The 18,891-nt window shown below is 34.5% G+C and overlaps 1 protein-coding gene across 3 annotated transcripts in view; it reads left to right on the top strand.

Moving 5' to 3' along the window:
• The window catches only part of ATP2B1 (ATPase plasma membrane Ca2+ transporting 1), a 115,966-nt gene that overhangs the window by 81,723 nt on the left and 15,352 nt on the right, over positions 1 to 18,891 (top strand). For all 3 annotated transcript variants that reach the window (XM_011361764.2, XM_011361763.2, XM_023531552.1), the window contains 7 exons: positions 1,480 to 1,717; positions 6,648 to 6,827; positions 7,448 to 7,535; positions 7,900 to 8,006; positions 15,786 to 15,977; positions 16,212 to 16,425; positions 16,873 to 17,084. In XM_011361764.2, coding sequence (XP_011360066.1) covers positions 1,480 to 1,717; positions 6,648 to 6,827; positions 7,448 to 7,535; positions 7,900 to 8,006; positions 15,786 to 15,977; positions 16,212 to 16,425; positions 16,873 to 17,084 — 1,231 coding nt within the window. The remainder of the gene's footprint in view (positions 1 to 1,479; positions 1,718 to 6,647; positions 6,828 to 7,447; positions 7,536 to 7,899; positions 8,007 to 15,785; positions 15,978 to 16,211; positions 16,426 to 16,872; positions 17,085 to 18,891) is intronic.

Here is an 18,891-nt window from a genome sequence, read left to right as displayed (position 1 = left end):
AATCACCAATTCTGTCACAGTGAAATAAAATAATGCCTGTAAAATACATAGACTGGAATCTGATATATAGTAAGTATATGTGTGTGTGTGTGTGTATATATATATAGGCTGAGCCTTTAAAATTTAGTAAGCCAGAGAACATGACGGAAGTATGTTTTTATCAAGTAATGGAATGATAAAAGCTGGGTCTGAAGATAATTCTTGCATCAGGGAATAAGGTGGGTTAAAGGAAAAAGGATGGACTGGAAACAGATATTAGTTAAAAGGCTTTAGCTCGACGTGAGAGCCAGAAAAAGGCAGTAGCAGAGGGAGGAAGAGAAAGGAGAGGCACCATTCAGAAGACTGTTGAGAAGACAAATATATAGGACTTAGGAGCTAATATTATATGGATGATGAGAAAGTAAGTATTTGGGTGAGATTTTAGATTTATTGAGAAAGTAAGGTGAGATTTTAGATTTATAGCAGGTCTTCGAATAACATTTCATTCAAAGTCGTTATAATGTTGATGAGATGCCATGGGAACTTAACTCCTGTTTATATCAGTTAGCCCATGGTAAAATTGATTTCATTATACGTTGTTTCACTTAAAGTTGCAGAACCTATCAATGACATTAAATGGACTTACTACCGTACATCAAAATTATTGGGATAATGTTCATTAGATGGGCAGTGAGAGGACAGCTTTTAGTTTTACACATGGTAAATTTAAGGTACCGGTATAACTTTTGAGTGGAACTCTTCAGCAGTGATGGAAAGCTTTGGAAAATTGTAAAAACTGAAAATGTGGACTTGGCAGTCACCTGCCTAGAAGCAGGAGGAGGTGGCATCACCAAGGGAGAGGAACATAGGTTAAATGAAAAATAAACTTTAGAGAAGTCTACAATGTAATTTTTGTATACCACATAATTAAAAGGTTGTGGTTAGTGTCACTGACAGTAAAACTATTTTGGCATTATCTCTCTCATTCTAATAGAATGCTTATTTTAACAATAAGTTATTTTTTTTTCTTTCATGGTTAAAACAGTATAGGTGATGAAACAACGTCTCAGGTAAGGGGTTGATTGAACTTGGCTTTTTACTTTAAAAGAAGAAAATATTTGTGAATTTTGTATTGATTAAAATTAATGTCTTAACTCTGTACCAGAATGGATAGGTGTGTATAGTTTATTCTCCTCTGACTCTATGGGTTCTCTATGAAAACGTAAAAGCTGTGCATTTCTAAAACGAAGGTTTAGAGAATATCTAGAGTAACTGATAAAATGGAAAACTATCAAATGAGAACCATAAAATTAGAACTGTCTTTTGCAAAGAGGAAAATGAAAAGTAAATATGATTTAAGTCTGTAAAAATACAACATATATAGTTCTCTAAATTCCAGATATCAGATCCCATGATTTCTAGCCCTTCCAGTTCATTTAAATGGTATTAACCATTTATTTTTGTTAATTATTGATGTTTGGATTCAACATTTCCTTTTAGGTGTTTCAAAATCTTGAGTGCTAATGGTGAGGCAAAAGTGTTCAGACCAAGGGACCGTGATGATATTGTAAAAACTGTGATTGAACCGATGGCATCAGAAGGCTTGAGAACCATATGTCTTGCATTCAGAGATTTCCCAGCAGGAGAACCAGAACCAGAGTGGGATAATGAAAATGATATTGTCACCGGCCTTACATGCATTGCTGTTGTGGGGATTGAAGATCCTGTGAGACCTGAGGTGGTGAAATATTCTGTGTTCTGCATGTGCAGAATCTTAACTGTAGAGGATCTAGGCACTAATTGTAACAACTTTTCTAGTAAAATTCTTGGTGCTTGTAATTTTATTTTTTTTTCCTCTGTGAACCGGATAAGTGAAATAATAGTGCTTATGATGCAATACTACTTATTTATAGTTTTTAATTAGGCAGCTTCTCTTGAGGGCCTGTGTGTTTATACCACCATAACCTAGCACAGTGCCTTAAACTGAGTAGCTTTTTCAATTGGTATTTATATTAAATTAAATAATAGATGCCACTAAGTTATTTGTTTTCATAGTCTCAAGACCAACACTGTCCAGTTGAACACTCCATGATGATAGAAATGTTCTATATATTGTTCAGTACAGTAGCCACTGGCCACATGACTACTGAATTCTCTGAGTATGACTAGTACAATTACAAAACTGAATTTTTGATTTGATTTGATTTGATTTGATTTAAATTTAAACATTTCACTACCATATCAGATAGCATGCAACTCTAGACTTTACTTTTCTTCTTTATATCATTTTTTTAAAGCTTATTGAGCAACTACTGTGTGCCAGGCACTATACTAGGGTATATTAGAGACATTAAGATTTTTGAGATCTGATCTCTGGCCTTAAAGAAGTCACTGTCCTGGGTGGGGATGGTCAAACATATAATGATCATTATAACCCAGGATGTTAGTACATCATTAGATATATAGAGAGCATGTTATATGAATATAGAACATGAACCCTCAACCTAGCCTAAAGTAATACCATCTTTTTATTGAGGTCTTATTGGGTGCCAGATATTGTGCCGGGTACTTCACATGTATTATTTATTTTAATGTTTGCCTCTACGAATTATGAATATTATTACTTTCATTTGAGAGATGGAAAAAAAGTTGAGATTGTAGAGGTGAGTTCTAGATCATAAAGCTAGTTTGTTCAAATCCTGGCTCTGTCTAAAACACATGTGCTATATTAACCACTGGAGTGGTCAAATAAAACTTCCTAGAGGTTAATTACCTGATCTGAGTCTTAAAGGATGAGGAGGTATTAGCTAAACCAAGAGAGAGAGTGGTAAGCACATTCCGAAGAAAGAAGCAATTTGAGTAAAAGCACAAAGGTGAAAACAGCTCTTGCTCACTGACTGTCATCTGATTGATTCAACACCCAGTGTGTAGTACCAGGAACTCTTTTAGGAACTGGAAATACTACAGTTAAAGAAAAATAGTCATGAAATTTATATTCTAGAGAAGTAAGACAACCAGACAAAATTATAGATACATGGACAGTATGCTAAGTAAAAATACATTCTATGAGGAAAAAGACTTGGTCCCTGCCCTCAGAGGCCTTATATTCTGTATGGCATGGTGGCGGGGCGGGGGCGGGGGGGGCCGGGGTGGTTTGGGCAAGATGACATCAGATAAGTATAGATGTGGTAAAAACTATAAAGGATATGCACAGGGCAATAAAATTAAGATAATTGAGAGACCACACTAAGAATCTCTGAGGATATGATACTAGCAGCAATCTAATGGCTAAAAGTGATCCAGCCATATAAATAGCTGCAAGAAAAGTATTCCAGGCAAATGGAACAAAATATGCAGGGGCCTGGAGGTGAGGAAGTATTTATATATTTCAGAGATGGAAAGGAAGCCAGTCTGTGAACAAGAAGAGGCAGATGCGATTATCTTTGGCCATACTAGGCAGTAGGCACTCTGGATTGTATCCTAAAACTAAAGACATTCAGGCTAGATAGTGACATGATTTGTATTGTTAAAATACTATTTTGGGTACTATGTAAGAAATAAAATAGAGGAATAGAAGCAGGGAAGCCAGTAAGATTATTGCAGTAATCTCAGGCAAGAGATGATCGTGGCTTAGAACTACAATTGTGGCAGGGAAGATAGAAAGGGATGATTTCAAAGTAAATAGAGGTAGAATGAATTAGGAATGACTAGGTTGAGTTTGGATACCCATTTTTTAACATTGTTGGTGTGTCTGAAACACCCAAATGTATATCAAGTTAGGCATTGGGACAGCGGAGCCTGGAAGTGGTCTAGGCTGAAGCATTCATTTGAAGCTAATGGAGATCTCCTGAGGGGAGTATATAGCTAACGAGAGTTTAATACTGTGATATCTCCACAAATCTAGAAGAGAGGAAGTCAGTGTCTAACTTGCATACTGGGTAGATCGTAGTTGTTATCACCACTGTAATAAGAGAATCAGAAGAAGCAGCATATTTAGAGATCAAGATAAATTCAGTTTGGAGTTTTGGAGTTTCAGATGCTTATGAAACATCCAAGTGGACCATTTTTGCCAACTATTGGTTAGAGGAAAACCTTTCGAAGTTTTATTACACATTAGCTTACAGCTTAAGTCTTATCTAAATATAATATTAAATCAAGATGTCTAGAAGTTTTGTCCTTTGGAAAGTATTGCTATTGTGTTCTTGGCATTGAGGTTGATGGAGAGTTTTGTCTTATTTTTAAACATGTAAGTGACACTTAATTTTTTCAGTATCACAAAATGAGATGGGTATTTTTTTACTAAAGTAAAACTGTAATATGAAACAGCTTTCTCTGAGCATTCTGTACTATGAGGTTCTGATGTAGAGAATTTAGATTAATTAGATACCTAGAACAAATCCAGCTTTATTTCATGTACATAGGTACTTGAACAAGGTACTTCTCTTCCGTTTCTTATCTGTGAAGTGGAGGTAGTTTGTGAGTTTTAAGTGGAAGTATTTACGTGGTGGTTAGTGAGCAGTTTAATAAGTGTTAGTTTGTTTTTTTCTTAAATATTATTTGCCACATAATTTTAACCTGAGACCAGTTTCTTCCTCTTATTCATTGTTCTCCTATTCCAAATGATCTCAGGACACCACCTGATCAGTGAGTGCTTAGATGGACAAGTTTTGGTTATATTTTATCTCAAATAAAATATCAGGATATATATTACATTTATACAGTGTTTTCAAAATCAAATTCTGATTTTTTTTTTTTTTTTTTTTTTAATAATACTCTGGGAGGCTCCGTTCTTTCATTCAGCTCTATGTCACCATCATCTAGCATAGTGCCTGGCATTCATTGTTAGTTTAAGTGAATGCATATGATGTTTCTCCCCAATGAATTGAATGACTAAGAGTTCACTGGATAGAGGGATATATTTTTACATTGTAAAACTTATAATTTATAGATACATATTTATGTATGTTGCCAGTAATTAAATTGCACACATGTTCTAAGACACAGTGATATCCATAGTACCCTGTCTGGATGATGCTTGTCCTTGGAAAATGCCTAAGGGTGACTATTTTCCCAAAGATACTTAATTCAGTAGTTCAGCAAATACTGAGCTCCACTTACATTTGTTAAATGAATAAAAGGCTTTGTGCCAGGCATTGGTGATGCAGACATGAGGAGGTCAGGGTTCTACTCTCAAGAAGCTCATTGATTTACTAGAAACTCGGGTAAATGAATAACTATAATATGATGTATGAGCTATAATAGAGATATGTGTAGAAAATGAGGCACAGTTCTTTTTAGGTAGGCCATGAAAGCACCCAGAGACGTTACACTTAAACTGTATTTACAGTAGAAGTCACAGACAGCTTATAGGTCAGATTTAGCCTTCAGTGACATTATCTTTGTGTGTGTGTGTGTTTGTGTGTCTGTTTAAAACATTAAATATTAAGAGAGTACACACAAATCTGGGTTTATGCTTTCTCTTAAAATTGTAGGTTCTGTCAACATTGGGCACTCATTCTTCCATGGTAAAAATAGTCATGAACTAAGTAGCTCTTTCATTAGTCATTCATCTAGGGTTTGTCACTTTCAGCCTGTTTTCTTCTTTTATGTTACCTGCGTGGCCCTGTAAGCATTTTCTTTTGCAACCTCTGCTCTTATAGGATCAGTATAGGTTTTCTGGTTAGAGAAGAGCAGGAAAGGATTTTCTAGGCAAAGGGAACTACAGAAACAGGCACAAAAATAATATGTAGATTATTCATCTATCAAGTTTTATATAGTAGAGAAATTTTTTAGGTAAATCTAGAAAACTATTCTGAGGCTCCAGTGTAATCTCTGTTATAGTAAGGACTTTGTGATTTACAGTGTAACAGTTGGGCGATCATCATGTATTTTTAAGAAAGTGTATTAGAAAAAGAATTCTCCTGTAAAATATGTGAGATATTTCAAAGGAGTAACAAACATAAAGACAGGGATAGGAATTAAAAAGCTGTTGCACTAGCTTAGTTGACAAACAGTGGAGACACGGGAAGGTTTGAGGTAAAATCTAAAGCCCGTCAGGATGTATAAGGTAAGGGAGATGGAAGAGGCAAGATGACCCTTAGGTTCCTGTTAGATAAGTAGTTTTAGAAAACATGGTCTCCATTTTGGGCCCCCAAATTCTGATGCCCACTTTTCTCATGGAACTGTAAATCCAGCTCTCTCAGTGATATGGAGAAAAGATGTAGATTTGAAAGTTATCAGCACACAGATGGTAGTCAAAGGTATGAAAGTAGGTGAACCACCCATAACCCTAAGGAATACCAACATTTACTCTGGTGTTCTATGGGCAGTAAAACCAGAAAGGTAGAAAGCCAGCCAGGGAAGAATTGTGTAATGGTTGATGGGGAAGGTGGGGGTGGGCTTTGAAAAGCCTTTGGTAAATAAATAATGCAAACAAATTAAGTTCCATGACAGCCGAAAATGAAGCCTGAACTAGGACTGTGGCAGTGGAAGAGGAAAGAAGAGGTTATTGGGAATAATTCAAGAAATATTGAATATTGAGAATGAATTAAAGTTATTATGCGTGAGACTATAAAGTAATGCATATTCAGTGAGATTTTTTTCCTTCTGGAAATACTAATTTTCTTTCATAATACGGATTTTTTTTTTTTTTCCCCCATGTAAACCAGGTACCAGATGCAATAAAGAAATGTCAGCGGGCTGGAATTACTGTGCGGATGGTCACTGGTGATAACATTAATACTGCTCGGGCTATTGCTACCAAATGTGGTATTTTACATCCTGGGGAAGATTTCCTGTGCCTTGAAGGTAAAGATTTCAACAGGAGAATACGAAATGAAAAAGGAGAGGTAAGGGTTTTTTATTTTTTAAGTGATATATTTTTAATATATTAGAAATTTCATTCAACAAATATATATTGAATATTCACTGTGCATTAGGCATCACATATGAATAAATGCAGCCCACACTTCAAGAAGCAAAACACTAGTATTTTAGAAAATAAAAGATACAAGTGATAAATTTGTGAGCACTTATTTTTAAGTTTAGGCCAGTTTCAGAAGTATAGTATGTATAAGCAGGTGATGAGAGATGAGTTTGGAAAGGTTGATATGAAGCATATTTTAGGGGACCTCAAACTCTGAGCTTTTTATGCTAAGTTAAGGAGCTTCCATTTTTCATAGGCTCTGATCTTATAAAGATACATATTGTAGTGGTTCCCAAACCTGAGTATGCATCAGGGTTACTCGAAGAGCTTTTTAAAACATAGGTAGGCCCCACCCCAGAGTATTTAATAAGATCAACGTGGAGCCTTGCTCAAGATTTGCATTTCTAACAAGTTCGCAGGAATTGCTGATGCTGCTGATCTGTTAACTACACTTTTGAGAACCACTGATGCTTTCGCGAGATAACTAATTTAGAATTATGAAACTAGGTTTGGGCACATTTTAACTTTGACAAAAATTTATAGATTGAGCAAGAGCGGATAGACAAGATTTGGCCAAAGCTTCGAGTACTTGCAAGATCATCTCCTACTGACAAACATACACTGGTTAAAGGTTAGTAAATTTTATAATTATTTCACAGTTTCTTAATACAGAAATATGTTCTTCCTAAAATAGTAATAGATACTGAATGTTAGATTAAGCCATGGATATCATCTTTTACAGTAAAATTAAATACATTTTCTTTTGATACCTTGGATGAATATGTTAATCTTCAGTGGTTAAAACAGGATATTGTTCCTACTGTAACTTTAGTTTTCTGGAGTTGGTCCTTACCCAACATTTCAGCAGTGTTCATTCCTCTGTTTAATTATTTATTTTTAACCTTGAGTCTGTAAAACTGACTTGTCAGGTTATACTGCAGAATCACCTTATTAATTAAAGGGAATTTTTTATAGCACAAATATTTATGTTTCAGGTATAATTGACAGCACTGTCTCAGATCAGCGTCAGGTTGTAGCTGTAACAGGTGATGGTACAAATGATGGTCCAGCACTAAAGAAAGCTGACGTTGGATTTGCAATGGTAGGAACTTATCTACTCAAGTGTAATTTACTGGCTGGGTTTTTTGTTTGTTTGTTTTACTAAGTTGCTATTGATTTTAGACATTGTCCCTTAAGATTAGTTTGAGGAATAATGTATAAGCTTAAATTGATTTATGTCTAGTTAGTTTATACATTTATTTGATTCACTGAAATCTGGGATAGAAGATGACTTCTTTTGAATAGTTATAATAAGATCATACATTTACCCATATTCTGTAAAATATATGTCTGTTATTTCATCTGAACCTTGCAACAATCCTTTTAAGAGACAGAACAGTTATATGTATTAAAGTTAAAAAAATAATTGAGAATCTTCCACTCAACTGAAAATGTCTCTTAAGAGTAACTGAATGTCATCATTTTGTATTTAATAGGTGGAATCTTTTCTGATTGAAAAAATATACTTTTTCCCCAAAAGTTCTCAACTTACATTTGATTTTTTAAATCAAATTTAAAATTAAAGCATTTCATTATTATTTTCTTATACGGTAGTCATAGTACTGATGAAGCATTTACTATAAAAGTGATATTATGAATTCATATGCTACATAAGTGTTTAATAATTGAATTTAGATTTTTATATCTTTGATTCTATTCCAATTTTTCAGTGTTGGAATAAATCTTCAGTGCCACAGAAAATTTAATTTTAATTTAGTTTTATTTTATTTTTGGAAAATACAGGTCTATAATTGTAATTCTCAAATTCAAAAATCTGAAAGCCAGAATTTCTTTCCTAGATTTGCAGCTGACTTATTTGATTGCAAAACTTATCCTGAACTGATATAAGGATGTTATTTGTCCCACTTAATATAAACATTCATAGCCATTATAGAGATATTAATGTGGTTTTATGGGGTGCTAACCTCCTCTGGGAGCATTTGTGATAGAAGTTATGTGCCTCATCTTTCTAAAATATGAGAAGCTGAATTCTGAAACAGTCTGGCCCCAGAAGTTCCAGATAGGAGAATATTTTTGCATACCAAAGTTTATTTGCATAGTTTGTCCTCCTGGTATTTTGCTGCTGAAATAGGGGGTTAGCAAAACCACCACCCTGGGGGCAGCCTTTCAACAGGAGTGAGCAATATGGAAAAAGGAAATTACATAGATAAGGTGCTCTCAACCATTGGCTGTGAACCCAAAGATCCCCACCCTACCCTATCCCAAACTTTATTATGTTTGGGAGCACATTGATATGAACTTCTGAAGATTCGTACAGACTAGCTGAAGGGTAAGGACTATTTAAGTGTTGTTCCTTTGGCTGTAGGCAAACAGGATCACTCACTGCTGCTCTTGAGCATTTAGCAGGATTCTTAAGTCTAGATAGCTGACTGGGCAGGCATTTTATAATGCATTTTAAAATTTAAAAAACTTCCTAAAATTTACGTGTTTAATGCAGATGCTAAAGGCTTTAAATATATACAGAGTAAATACAGTAATGTAAACAAAAACACAGTACAGCGGCTGCTTTGTTTGTTTGATTTTTTAAGCCCTGAAGGTTTTAGGCCTATTGTGCCACATTTTTTAATGGTAGCACATCAAAAAATCTAAATTTGTTTTTTAGATGTGGAGAAACAATAATTGCTTAGTGACTTGGATTTAAAAACAGTCTTGCTCAAGCTTGAATTTACTTTGATTGTGTATCTGTTCAGTTCTTCAATTTTATATTTTAAAATCGAAAGGCAAAATTATTTGTCTTGGGCTTTTATTAGATACAAACTGTTATTGATTAGTTCTTTCTAAACTTATTTTTCGGGCAGAAACAGCATTTTAGAACCCTATCTATCTTTCTGTTCTCTCTGTAGATAGATAAATATAAAGATAGGTGTATATGTGAGTATATATGTATACACACACTGGACATATATACACTATATATTTAGCAAATTCAACATTAAAATAAAATTTACAACAGATTTACAGAAGGACTTTAATGTGAGTACATTATTAACCTTGCAAAGAAGTCTGGCATTTTCCTTTATTTACTCATTTCTCTTAGAATTCCTTTAGATAGCAAGCCTCCATGGTACATTTAAAATAAATATAGTTGCATTATTTTTTTACTATATAGTAACCGCCCCCATCCGTGGTTTTGTTTCCTGTGGTTTCAGTTACCTAAGGTCAACCACGGTTCTAAAATATTAAAAGGAGAATTCCAGAAATAAACAATTCATAGTTTTAAATTGTATGCTGTTCTAGGTAGTATATTGAAATCTTGCATTGGCATGCCCCATCCAGTCTAGAATATGAGTCATCCCTTTGTCCAGGGTACCCACAGTGTATGCGCTATCCACCCATCAGTCTCTTGGTAGCCATCTAAATTACCATCTCCACTGTCATGGTATTGCAGTGCTTGTGTTCAAATAACCCTTATTTTACTTAATAATATCCCCAAAGTGTAAGAGTAGTGATGCTGGCAATACAGATATGGCAAAGAGGAGCTGTGAAGTCCTTCCTTTATGTGAGTGAAAAGATAGAAGTTCTTGACTTACTAAAGAAAAATATTGTATGCTGAGGTTGCCATATCATTTACCTCACTTTATCTCATCACATAGGCATTGTATCATCTCATATCATAAGAAGGGTGAATATAGTAAAATAAGATATTTTGAGAGTGAGCATATTCACATAACTTCTATTAAAGTATATTCTTATAATTTCTTTTTTATTAGATGTTTGTTTGTTTGTTTGTTTTAACGCCTACAGTACCTGGTATTCCTAGGTGGTCTCCCATCCAAGTATTAATCAGGCCTGACCCTGTTTTGCTTCCCAGATGAGACGAGATCAGGCATGTTCAGGGTGGCATGGCCATAGACTGTTAGATATTCTTAATTTTTTACTGTGCCTAATTTATAAATTAAACTTTGTCGTAGGTCTGTATATATAGGAAATGGCACTATCTGCAATTTCAGGCTTTCACTGGGGTTTGAAACATGCCCCACAGATAAGGGGGGACTACTGTATTACACTGTTCTTACCAAAAAAATTTAGTTAACCACCTGTACAGATATTTCTGTCATCAGAGACTGAAGGCCATGATGTATTTCTATAACCAAATACATCTATGATAATAAAATTTTCCCCAAGGTAATTAAAATATTCTTCTTAAAGTTTGGATTAATAAAGGATTTACTTGTTTAATCTCTAAACATTAAGAAGCAATTTTCAGTATTCCAGTCCAGAAACATTAGAAGTGAGTCGTTGCTGCCTTCTAAAGGTTTAGCACACAAGGAAATAGATGAAAAGCATAGTGGCAGCCAGTGAAGGAGTAAATACAACACCATACTGAGTGCCTCAAGGGAGAAGTTACGGATTCTGCCAATGGCAACTGCGAAAGGTTTTCTGAAAGAAATGCTGTTTGAGCTGAGGGAGGGAGAAGAGCATGCAGAAAATTACAGCCAAGAAACCTTTAGTGAATTGCAGGTACAGGTATGTGCTGCTTAACGGGGATACATTCTGAGACGCGTCGTTAGGCCATTTTGTCATTGTACAAACATCATAGAGTACACTGACACAAACCTAAATCGTATAGCCTACTTTGCACCTAGAAGTCCTTAATAATGGCCCATTATTAAATAAAATAAGGGTTACCTTAACACAAGCACTGCGATACCATGATCTGGTAACTCACACGGCTACTAATATAGCCTGTTGCTCCTAGGCTACAAGCCTATACAGCATGTTACTGTACAAAACAACTTGAGATTAAATCAAGGACAATGGAAAATGATGCAGTCAAGATGCAGTAAACAAGATGTATGAGGCTGTTGCCGGCATAACAGCATACATAGTGTTATACAGCATACTTCTTTTTTAATGAGCATACTAAAATAACGATAAAAAGTCTAGTATAGTAAATACATAAACCAGTAGCACAGTCATTTGTTATCATTATCAAGTATTAATGGCCTGTACATAATTCTATGTGTTATAATTTTATGTAACTGAGTATGGGTTTACACCAGCATCACCACAAACACATGAGTAGTAATGCATGCACTATAATGTTACAACAATACAGCATCACTAGGCAATAGGAATTTTTCAACCCCATTAATAATCTTATTGGGACCACCATCATATATTCAGTCCTTCCTTGACTAAAACATCTTTATACAGCTTATGACTATAGTTTTAACATAAATAGAAGCGGGTGTGGTATTGGTGGGTAAAGGGATGTGAAACTGGAAGGGTTGACAGGGGCCACCTGATAAGGGCCTAGAATACCAAGATAAGGAATTTATTCTTTTACCCAGTAGATAAGCACTTCCCAAACTGACTTCTGATAGAGTAAAATAAGTTTGAAGACGTTGCTTGTTAGCATACAGCTCCGGAGAAGCTCATAAAAAAGCTATTTACCTTTTTTTGATGGAAAGTTTCTTATGCTTGTTTGATTATGGAACTAGTTTTTCTTTGGACACAAGTTAACATTTTAAAGTTACTTTTTAAATTTTGGAGGATTTTTTTTTTAGTTTATTTTTCAATTATAGTTGACGTACAATATTATATTATTTTCAGGTGTACAGCAGTTATTAGACATTTATATACCTTACAAAGTAGTCCCGCTGATCTAGTACCCATCTCACACCATACATAGTTATTACAACGTTATCGACTATATTTCCTATGTTATAATTTACATCCATCCCCATGACTATCTTAATAACTGGAAATTTTGAAGGATTTTGAACAGTGGAGTGATAAGATTTGCATTTGTAAAAGACAGGAGAATAATTAGAGGCAGGGAAACCTATTGGGCTTAGATGTGTTAAATACATTGCACATTAAAAGTAAAATATTCAGATTAGGAGCTAGAGACTAAAATTGTAGATTAAAATTCTTCCTTAATGGAATATTTCAAGATAAGTTTGATTTGAACCTTGTTTTTGTGTTTATTAAAACAATATATGCATAGCATTTAAAAAGTTAAATAGTTCTATAAGACTTAATATCTAAGTCCCCTACTACATATCATTTCTTCCAACTCATTTTTTGACTAAAGGAAACCAACTATTTTAGCTGTTTGCCTCCGTATATCTAAATGATTATAGTGCTTTTTTTTTTTTAAATATAAGCATTTGCTGTTGACTTTTTATTAAGGACAATAAGGATTTAGCACTTCACATGCACATATACACAGGCGCACACACACTGTTTTCACCCCTGTATGCTTTCATGCATACTATCTATCCTATCATTCCTCCATCAGCATTTTATCATAATTTTGGATACCTCAATAAATAATCCTTATCAGGATTGTCAGTGCTGTTCCAAGCCGAGCCATGTGATCTGTAATTAATTTTATTTCCTTGCACAACTTTTTGTATTCCCTGTAGGTTGTCTTTTTCATTCAATTTCTTTTAAGTTTATTTATTTATTTTTGCTTAGTTTTTCTATATACTTAACAATAATTCATCACCAAATTCTCCTTTCATTGCATCAGAGACATCTGGCACTTTTACCAGTTTCACCTTCTTAGATATACCTACCTATCCCAGATCCTCTTACATGCTTTAATCTGAACCGTTTGCTAGGCCTGCTACACAGCTGGCTTGTTTTTCCCATTCCTGAGGATTTCCTTTACCTCTATCTTATATAGGGTCTTGTATTTCCTGGATTTGATGCCATTGCCTTTTTGTGTTTACTCCCTCATGTAGTAGAGCTATCTCCTCCAGTAGTTTCCTGAGAAAAAGGATTATGAGAGTTAAACTTTTCAATAACTTTTATAACCGAAATCTCCATTCTCTTGTCACTCTTGATTCTTAATCTGACTTGGTGTAAAACTCTAGCCTGAAAATCATTTTCATTTAGAATTCTGAATTTATTCCTCTGCTGTTGTTTACATACCATTTTGAATTTTCAACCTCTTGGTTTTGTTTTGTTTTTTTCCTTTTTCCTTTCTAGGAGTATATACGTATTTGTTTTTAGTCCTCTGAATGCCATGATGATTTGTCTTAGAACAGCTTTTTACTATGAAAACTCATTTTCTTCAATTTTGTGAAATTTTCCTATACTAGTCCTATTTCCTCTCCACTGTTTCTTCTTTGTGAAATATCCCCCCTGATTTTGAACTTCTTGAACTTAAATTATCTTTTTCTTTTTTCCTGTTTACCATACCTTTGTCATCTTGCTTTATTTTCAGGGCCATTTCCTCAACTCCTGTTGTTTTTCATTTCTCTGAGTCATATATTTAATTTCCAAGAGTTGTTTTTGGTTCTCTTGAGTTTTTGTTCTTATTTTAACATCCTGTTCTTATTTCATGGATGTACTTTTTACCTTTCTAAAGGTTTGATTTTTTTTTTTTTTTAATGAGCTTTTGTCTCTGCAGAGTCTGTCTTCATTTTCCTTTTGGTTTAGTCTGTCTTTCAGGTTAGTGCTTTCCTCAGATGTCAGGTGATTCTTCATATTCTCTGCCTATTTGCTGATATGGAGCTGAAAAGCTAAAAAGCCTTGGGCCTATAGGTGGGGTTTGTCAACCAGAAGCTTCTCAGTAAAGTGATCTGCCTTGGCTGTGATACCTTGAATTGTAATATTTTTAGGTATTTCTCCTAAAAGATCAGATTTCCCAGAAAAGGACCTTTAATCTGCTACCTAGAGAACAGTCCTCAATACTGGTATTCTGGGAAACAAGTAGGAAGAGAAAGAAAGGTCTCAACATTCATTAAACAGAGTTAACTAAACCTCTTTTTTTTTTTTCCAATATAGCACCCTTATACTCTGAGCAGTGCTCATATACCCTTCAATCTAGACATTCTCTGTCGTACTCCCTCTAGTAAAATAGAAGGCAGTGTTCTGCCATGTCAGAGGGAGTGGGAGATTGCCTGGTTGAATGGATTTGAGAAGTTGCTCTGAGGATCTAAGCTGCCTTTTCGTTTTGTTATTACATATAACACACACAGAAAAGTGCCCGAGTAATAAGTACACAACAGAATGGATTATCACAAGCAAACAGACCTGTTCTATGTCAGATAAGAAATAGAATATTATCTACACCCCAGATGCCTGAGTCACCCTTCCTTCTAATTACTGCCCTGACTGCAAAGATAACCAGTATTCTGAAGATTACTTTTGTGTTTCATTCAGTTTTATTAATCCATAACTTATTAATCTATCTCATTCTACTGTTGACAGACATTGATGTTCTTAGTTTGGACCATCTAAGTACTTTTTCAGTGTCGTTGGTAGACTTTTGAGAAATCCTCCTGTTTTTATTCACACCTTCACCCCTACAGACAGTGCTACACGGCACTGCCAAGTCCTGAGCCTTACATACATGAGTTCTGTAGTGCAAAAAAAGGCTACTTCTCCACTTTCCTTACTGTTGGGTTAGGATTCTGTTTCCTAGGGTTCGCCTAATGTTACTTACTATTTTATTATCTACATTCCAGCCTTTTAAGATTTTCTTGCTGTGTCTCCTTTCCCACTAATTCTGTCTTTGAGTTTTCATTTTTTAATATATCTTTTTGTGTGCCTTTTGGAAGGAACTAGGGTAATGCCTTTGTCCAGTCCTCTTTTTTTTTTTTTTTTAAACCTAATTTGAACTTTACTGTCAGTGCCTTAATCTTTTATGTTTGATTTCTCCTAAAGTTGAATGTTTTTCAAAAAGACAATATCTTAGGATAACTATATTACCTTCTTTATAGTCAATTTAAGTCAATTTTTAAGTATATTGGTAAATTTTTTGCTTATTACTTGATACTATCTGAATATTTAAAAGTTATATTTTAAACTTTTAGTCTAATTCACAGAATTTTTTTAATAGGGCATCGCTGGAACTGACGTAGCTAAAGAAGCATCCGATATCATTCTCACAGATGACAACTTTACAAGCATTGTTAAAGCAGTTATGTGGGGACGTAATGTCTATGACAGCATCTCAAAATTCCTTCAGTTCCAGCTTACCGTTAATGTAGTAGCAGTGATTGTTGCTTTCACGGGCGCCTGTATTACTCAAGTAGGTTGACAGTTTGTTCATTAAAACTTGTTGATTTTAAAGCAGAGGTGTGTATAATATGTCTTTTTAAAATACTTAAATATTTAAGTAAGCTGAAGCTTAATATTTTAGGTTAACTAATATAAAAATACAATTCTGTCCTATTTTTTAAGTTTTTAAATACAAAAGGCTTCCTGAGAATTACTGAGTCCCTGAATAGTTGTGAATGTCTATTAGGAAACCTGTCTTTTCTAGGATTCACCGCTTAAGGCTGTGCAGATGCTGTGGGTAAACCTCATAATGGATACACTCGCTTCCCTGGCTCTGGCAACCGAACCCCCCACTGAATCTCTCTTGCTTCGGAAACCTTATGGTAGAAATAAGCCTCTCATCTCGCGCACCATGATGAAGAATATTTTGGGTCATGCATTCTATCAACTTGTAGTAGTCTTTACACTCTTGTTTGCTGGTAAGAATTCAATGCCTGATAAAGCTTCAGTTGTTTCTGTTCCAAGTTAATGTCTCCGATATTTTAACGATACAGATTTTTCAAGAACATAAGTTGTTTCTTTCTAACTCCTTGTTTACCTTTAATTTCTCCTCTTTGTCAGTGGATACTTAGTAAATTTTGGGAAGCAGTGTGATAAATGGGGGCTGGGGGTAGTAAAAAGAAGCCTAATTTCTTGTCCTGATTTGATATGTGGTCTTAAGCATGTCACCATACTTTTGAGGACTTCAGTTTCCTCATCTGTAAAACGAGAGAAAATTAGGTCATCTTAGGTCCTCGCCAACTCTTTGTCTGCTATCATTTGGAATCAAATAAAGGTCTGGCTAGCTTTTGTTACTGCATACATCCTTGAAGATGTTAAATTATTTTGTGCGATAATTACAAAATAGTAATTTCTCATTTTTTCAGGAGAAAAGTTTTTTGATATTGATAGTGGAAGAAACGCTCCTTTGCATGCTCCTCCTTCGGAACATTACACTATTGTTTTTAATACCTTTGTGCTGATGCAACTTTTCAACGAAATAAATGCCCGGAAAATTCATGGTGAAAGAAATGTGTTTGAAGGAATCTTTAATAATGCCATCTTCTGCACAATTGTTTTAGGCACTTTTGTGGTGCAGGTGGGTAATTGGAAAAGATTGTTTCAAATTTGATTATTATGTCAAATTATTATTTCTCCCATTATTATTATGGGAGATATTCGATAAACAGGTGGCTTGTTCCAGAGATTACTTGACTGCAATGTGTGAGGCTTCCATGTATTTCTTGCCTTGATGACATTTTTAAAAGTTTTAAATATCATAACTCAAGTGAAAATTTGCCCTATTCTGAAATTCATGTGAGAATATGTTAAGCTAACACTACTTGAATTGCAGTACAGGTTCTGAAGTTGTGATACTTCACACTCGCTCTGATTCTGATGGTTTCATTCTACCTTATTGTTATTAAAACTTATCATTTTGATATTTAAGGTAAATCTTACAGTTTGCCACTTTCTAGGGTAGCTAGAGTGATCTCTTAATTTCTTCTTGCAATTAATAGCAGTTGTATTTCTACAGTTGAGTTTATTAAATAATAGAAGGTTTTGAAATGTACATTTAAATTCCATGTGATTCTGAATGGCTGCATCCTGAGTTGGTACATGTCTGTTTTGTAATATTATAATATTTTGTAATAAAACAAGGCAGAAAAGGGAATGGAGAATGGAGTGTGAGGGGTGGTTTGGGAATGAGTAGGAAGGACCAAAAATCTTCCCATCTTCCCATTATAGAGGTCATTCTAAGAACAAAACTAGGATCATTTTGCATGTGGTGATTTTATTTAACTATGTCTTATACTTATGTTTTTATATTATCTTGGATTCTGTGATCCTCTTCTGTGCAAATGATTCTATAGTAGAATCTGGAATCAGAACAGGTGAATGAATGCTATATAATCACACCAGGGAGTCAGTAAACAAAATAAAATTTTAAAGTAAAAAGTGAGCTTTTTCAGCAGTGAATCGGTAGTGGTGCTTGTTTCAAAATGAAGATCTAAGAATTTTAAACATTTAATCAGTCTGTACCTGGTGCACTGTGGATACCGAAACTCAAAACCATAGACTTAATTATTTCTGTAAAAATGATTTCTCTTTTAGCTTTCAGTTTCTATAAATTTCAGGAGAAATGTTGCTTACTTGCTATATAGTTTCTGAAAGTATTTTTTTCAGATTTTATAAAAATCATTGTTGATGACATGCTAAAATGTTAGCTTTTACTTTGTACAAAATTAGCTTTGTTTTTAGTATATGGGGATTGCAAAATTTTAACTACCTATCTCTGTATCAGGCAAATCTGGTAACTTAGTTCCCAACAAAGCTTGATACACCTAACATTCTTCAATGCCTTATAAATAAGCCAGTGCAACTCAAAGCATGGTGTGGTCTGTGGACCAGCCACTAGTCCACAGTCACTTTGTTACAAGTGAACAGTGAGACAAGGAGCATGTGCCAGACTGTAAATCAGCAACTTCGCTAAATCACACTGTATGTTTCAGATTAGGGTTTTTCGTTGCTGGGTTTTTGTGGAGTTTTGTTTTTAGTAGTCTTAGCAGCAGCAGTACTGTGCAAACAGGGTATTGGTTTGCACTCCAGTACACGTTCCTTATCTCCTCTTGTCATGGATTAGTACTTTGAATAACACTTATAGAGAGTCAGCTGGGTAGGAAAACATGACCCTTGATTTACACATATCTCATTTTGTTTGTTTCTAAAAACAATCTAGCCAAAGTCTTGATTATAGACCTGAGGTACCTGAAGGGCTTCTTCTTATAAATTATATTAAATTTAACTTCTATCTCTTTTACTTAACTAGCTGATTCTTATTTTACCTTTTTTTTTTTGACATCATAAAGTACATAATTATTCTTAACTCTTTGTAAATATTTTTA

This window comes from Pteropus vampyrus, unplaced genomic scaffold (assembly GCF_000151845.1).
Source record: "Pteropus vampyrus isolate Shadow unplaced genomic scaffold, Pvam_2.0 Scaffold70, whole genome shotgun sequence".
Classification (NCBI taxonomy): Eukaryota; Metazoa; Chordata; class Mammalia; order Chiroptera; family Pteropodidae; genus Pteropus; species Pteropus vampyrus.
This window is presented reverse-complemented; position numbering and strand designations above follow the sequence as displayed.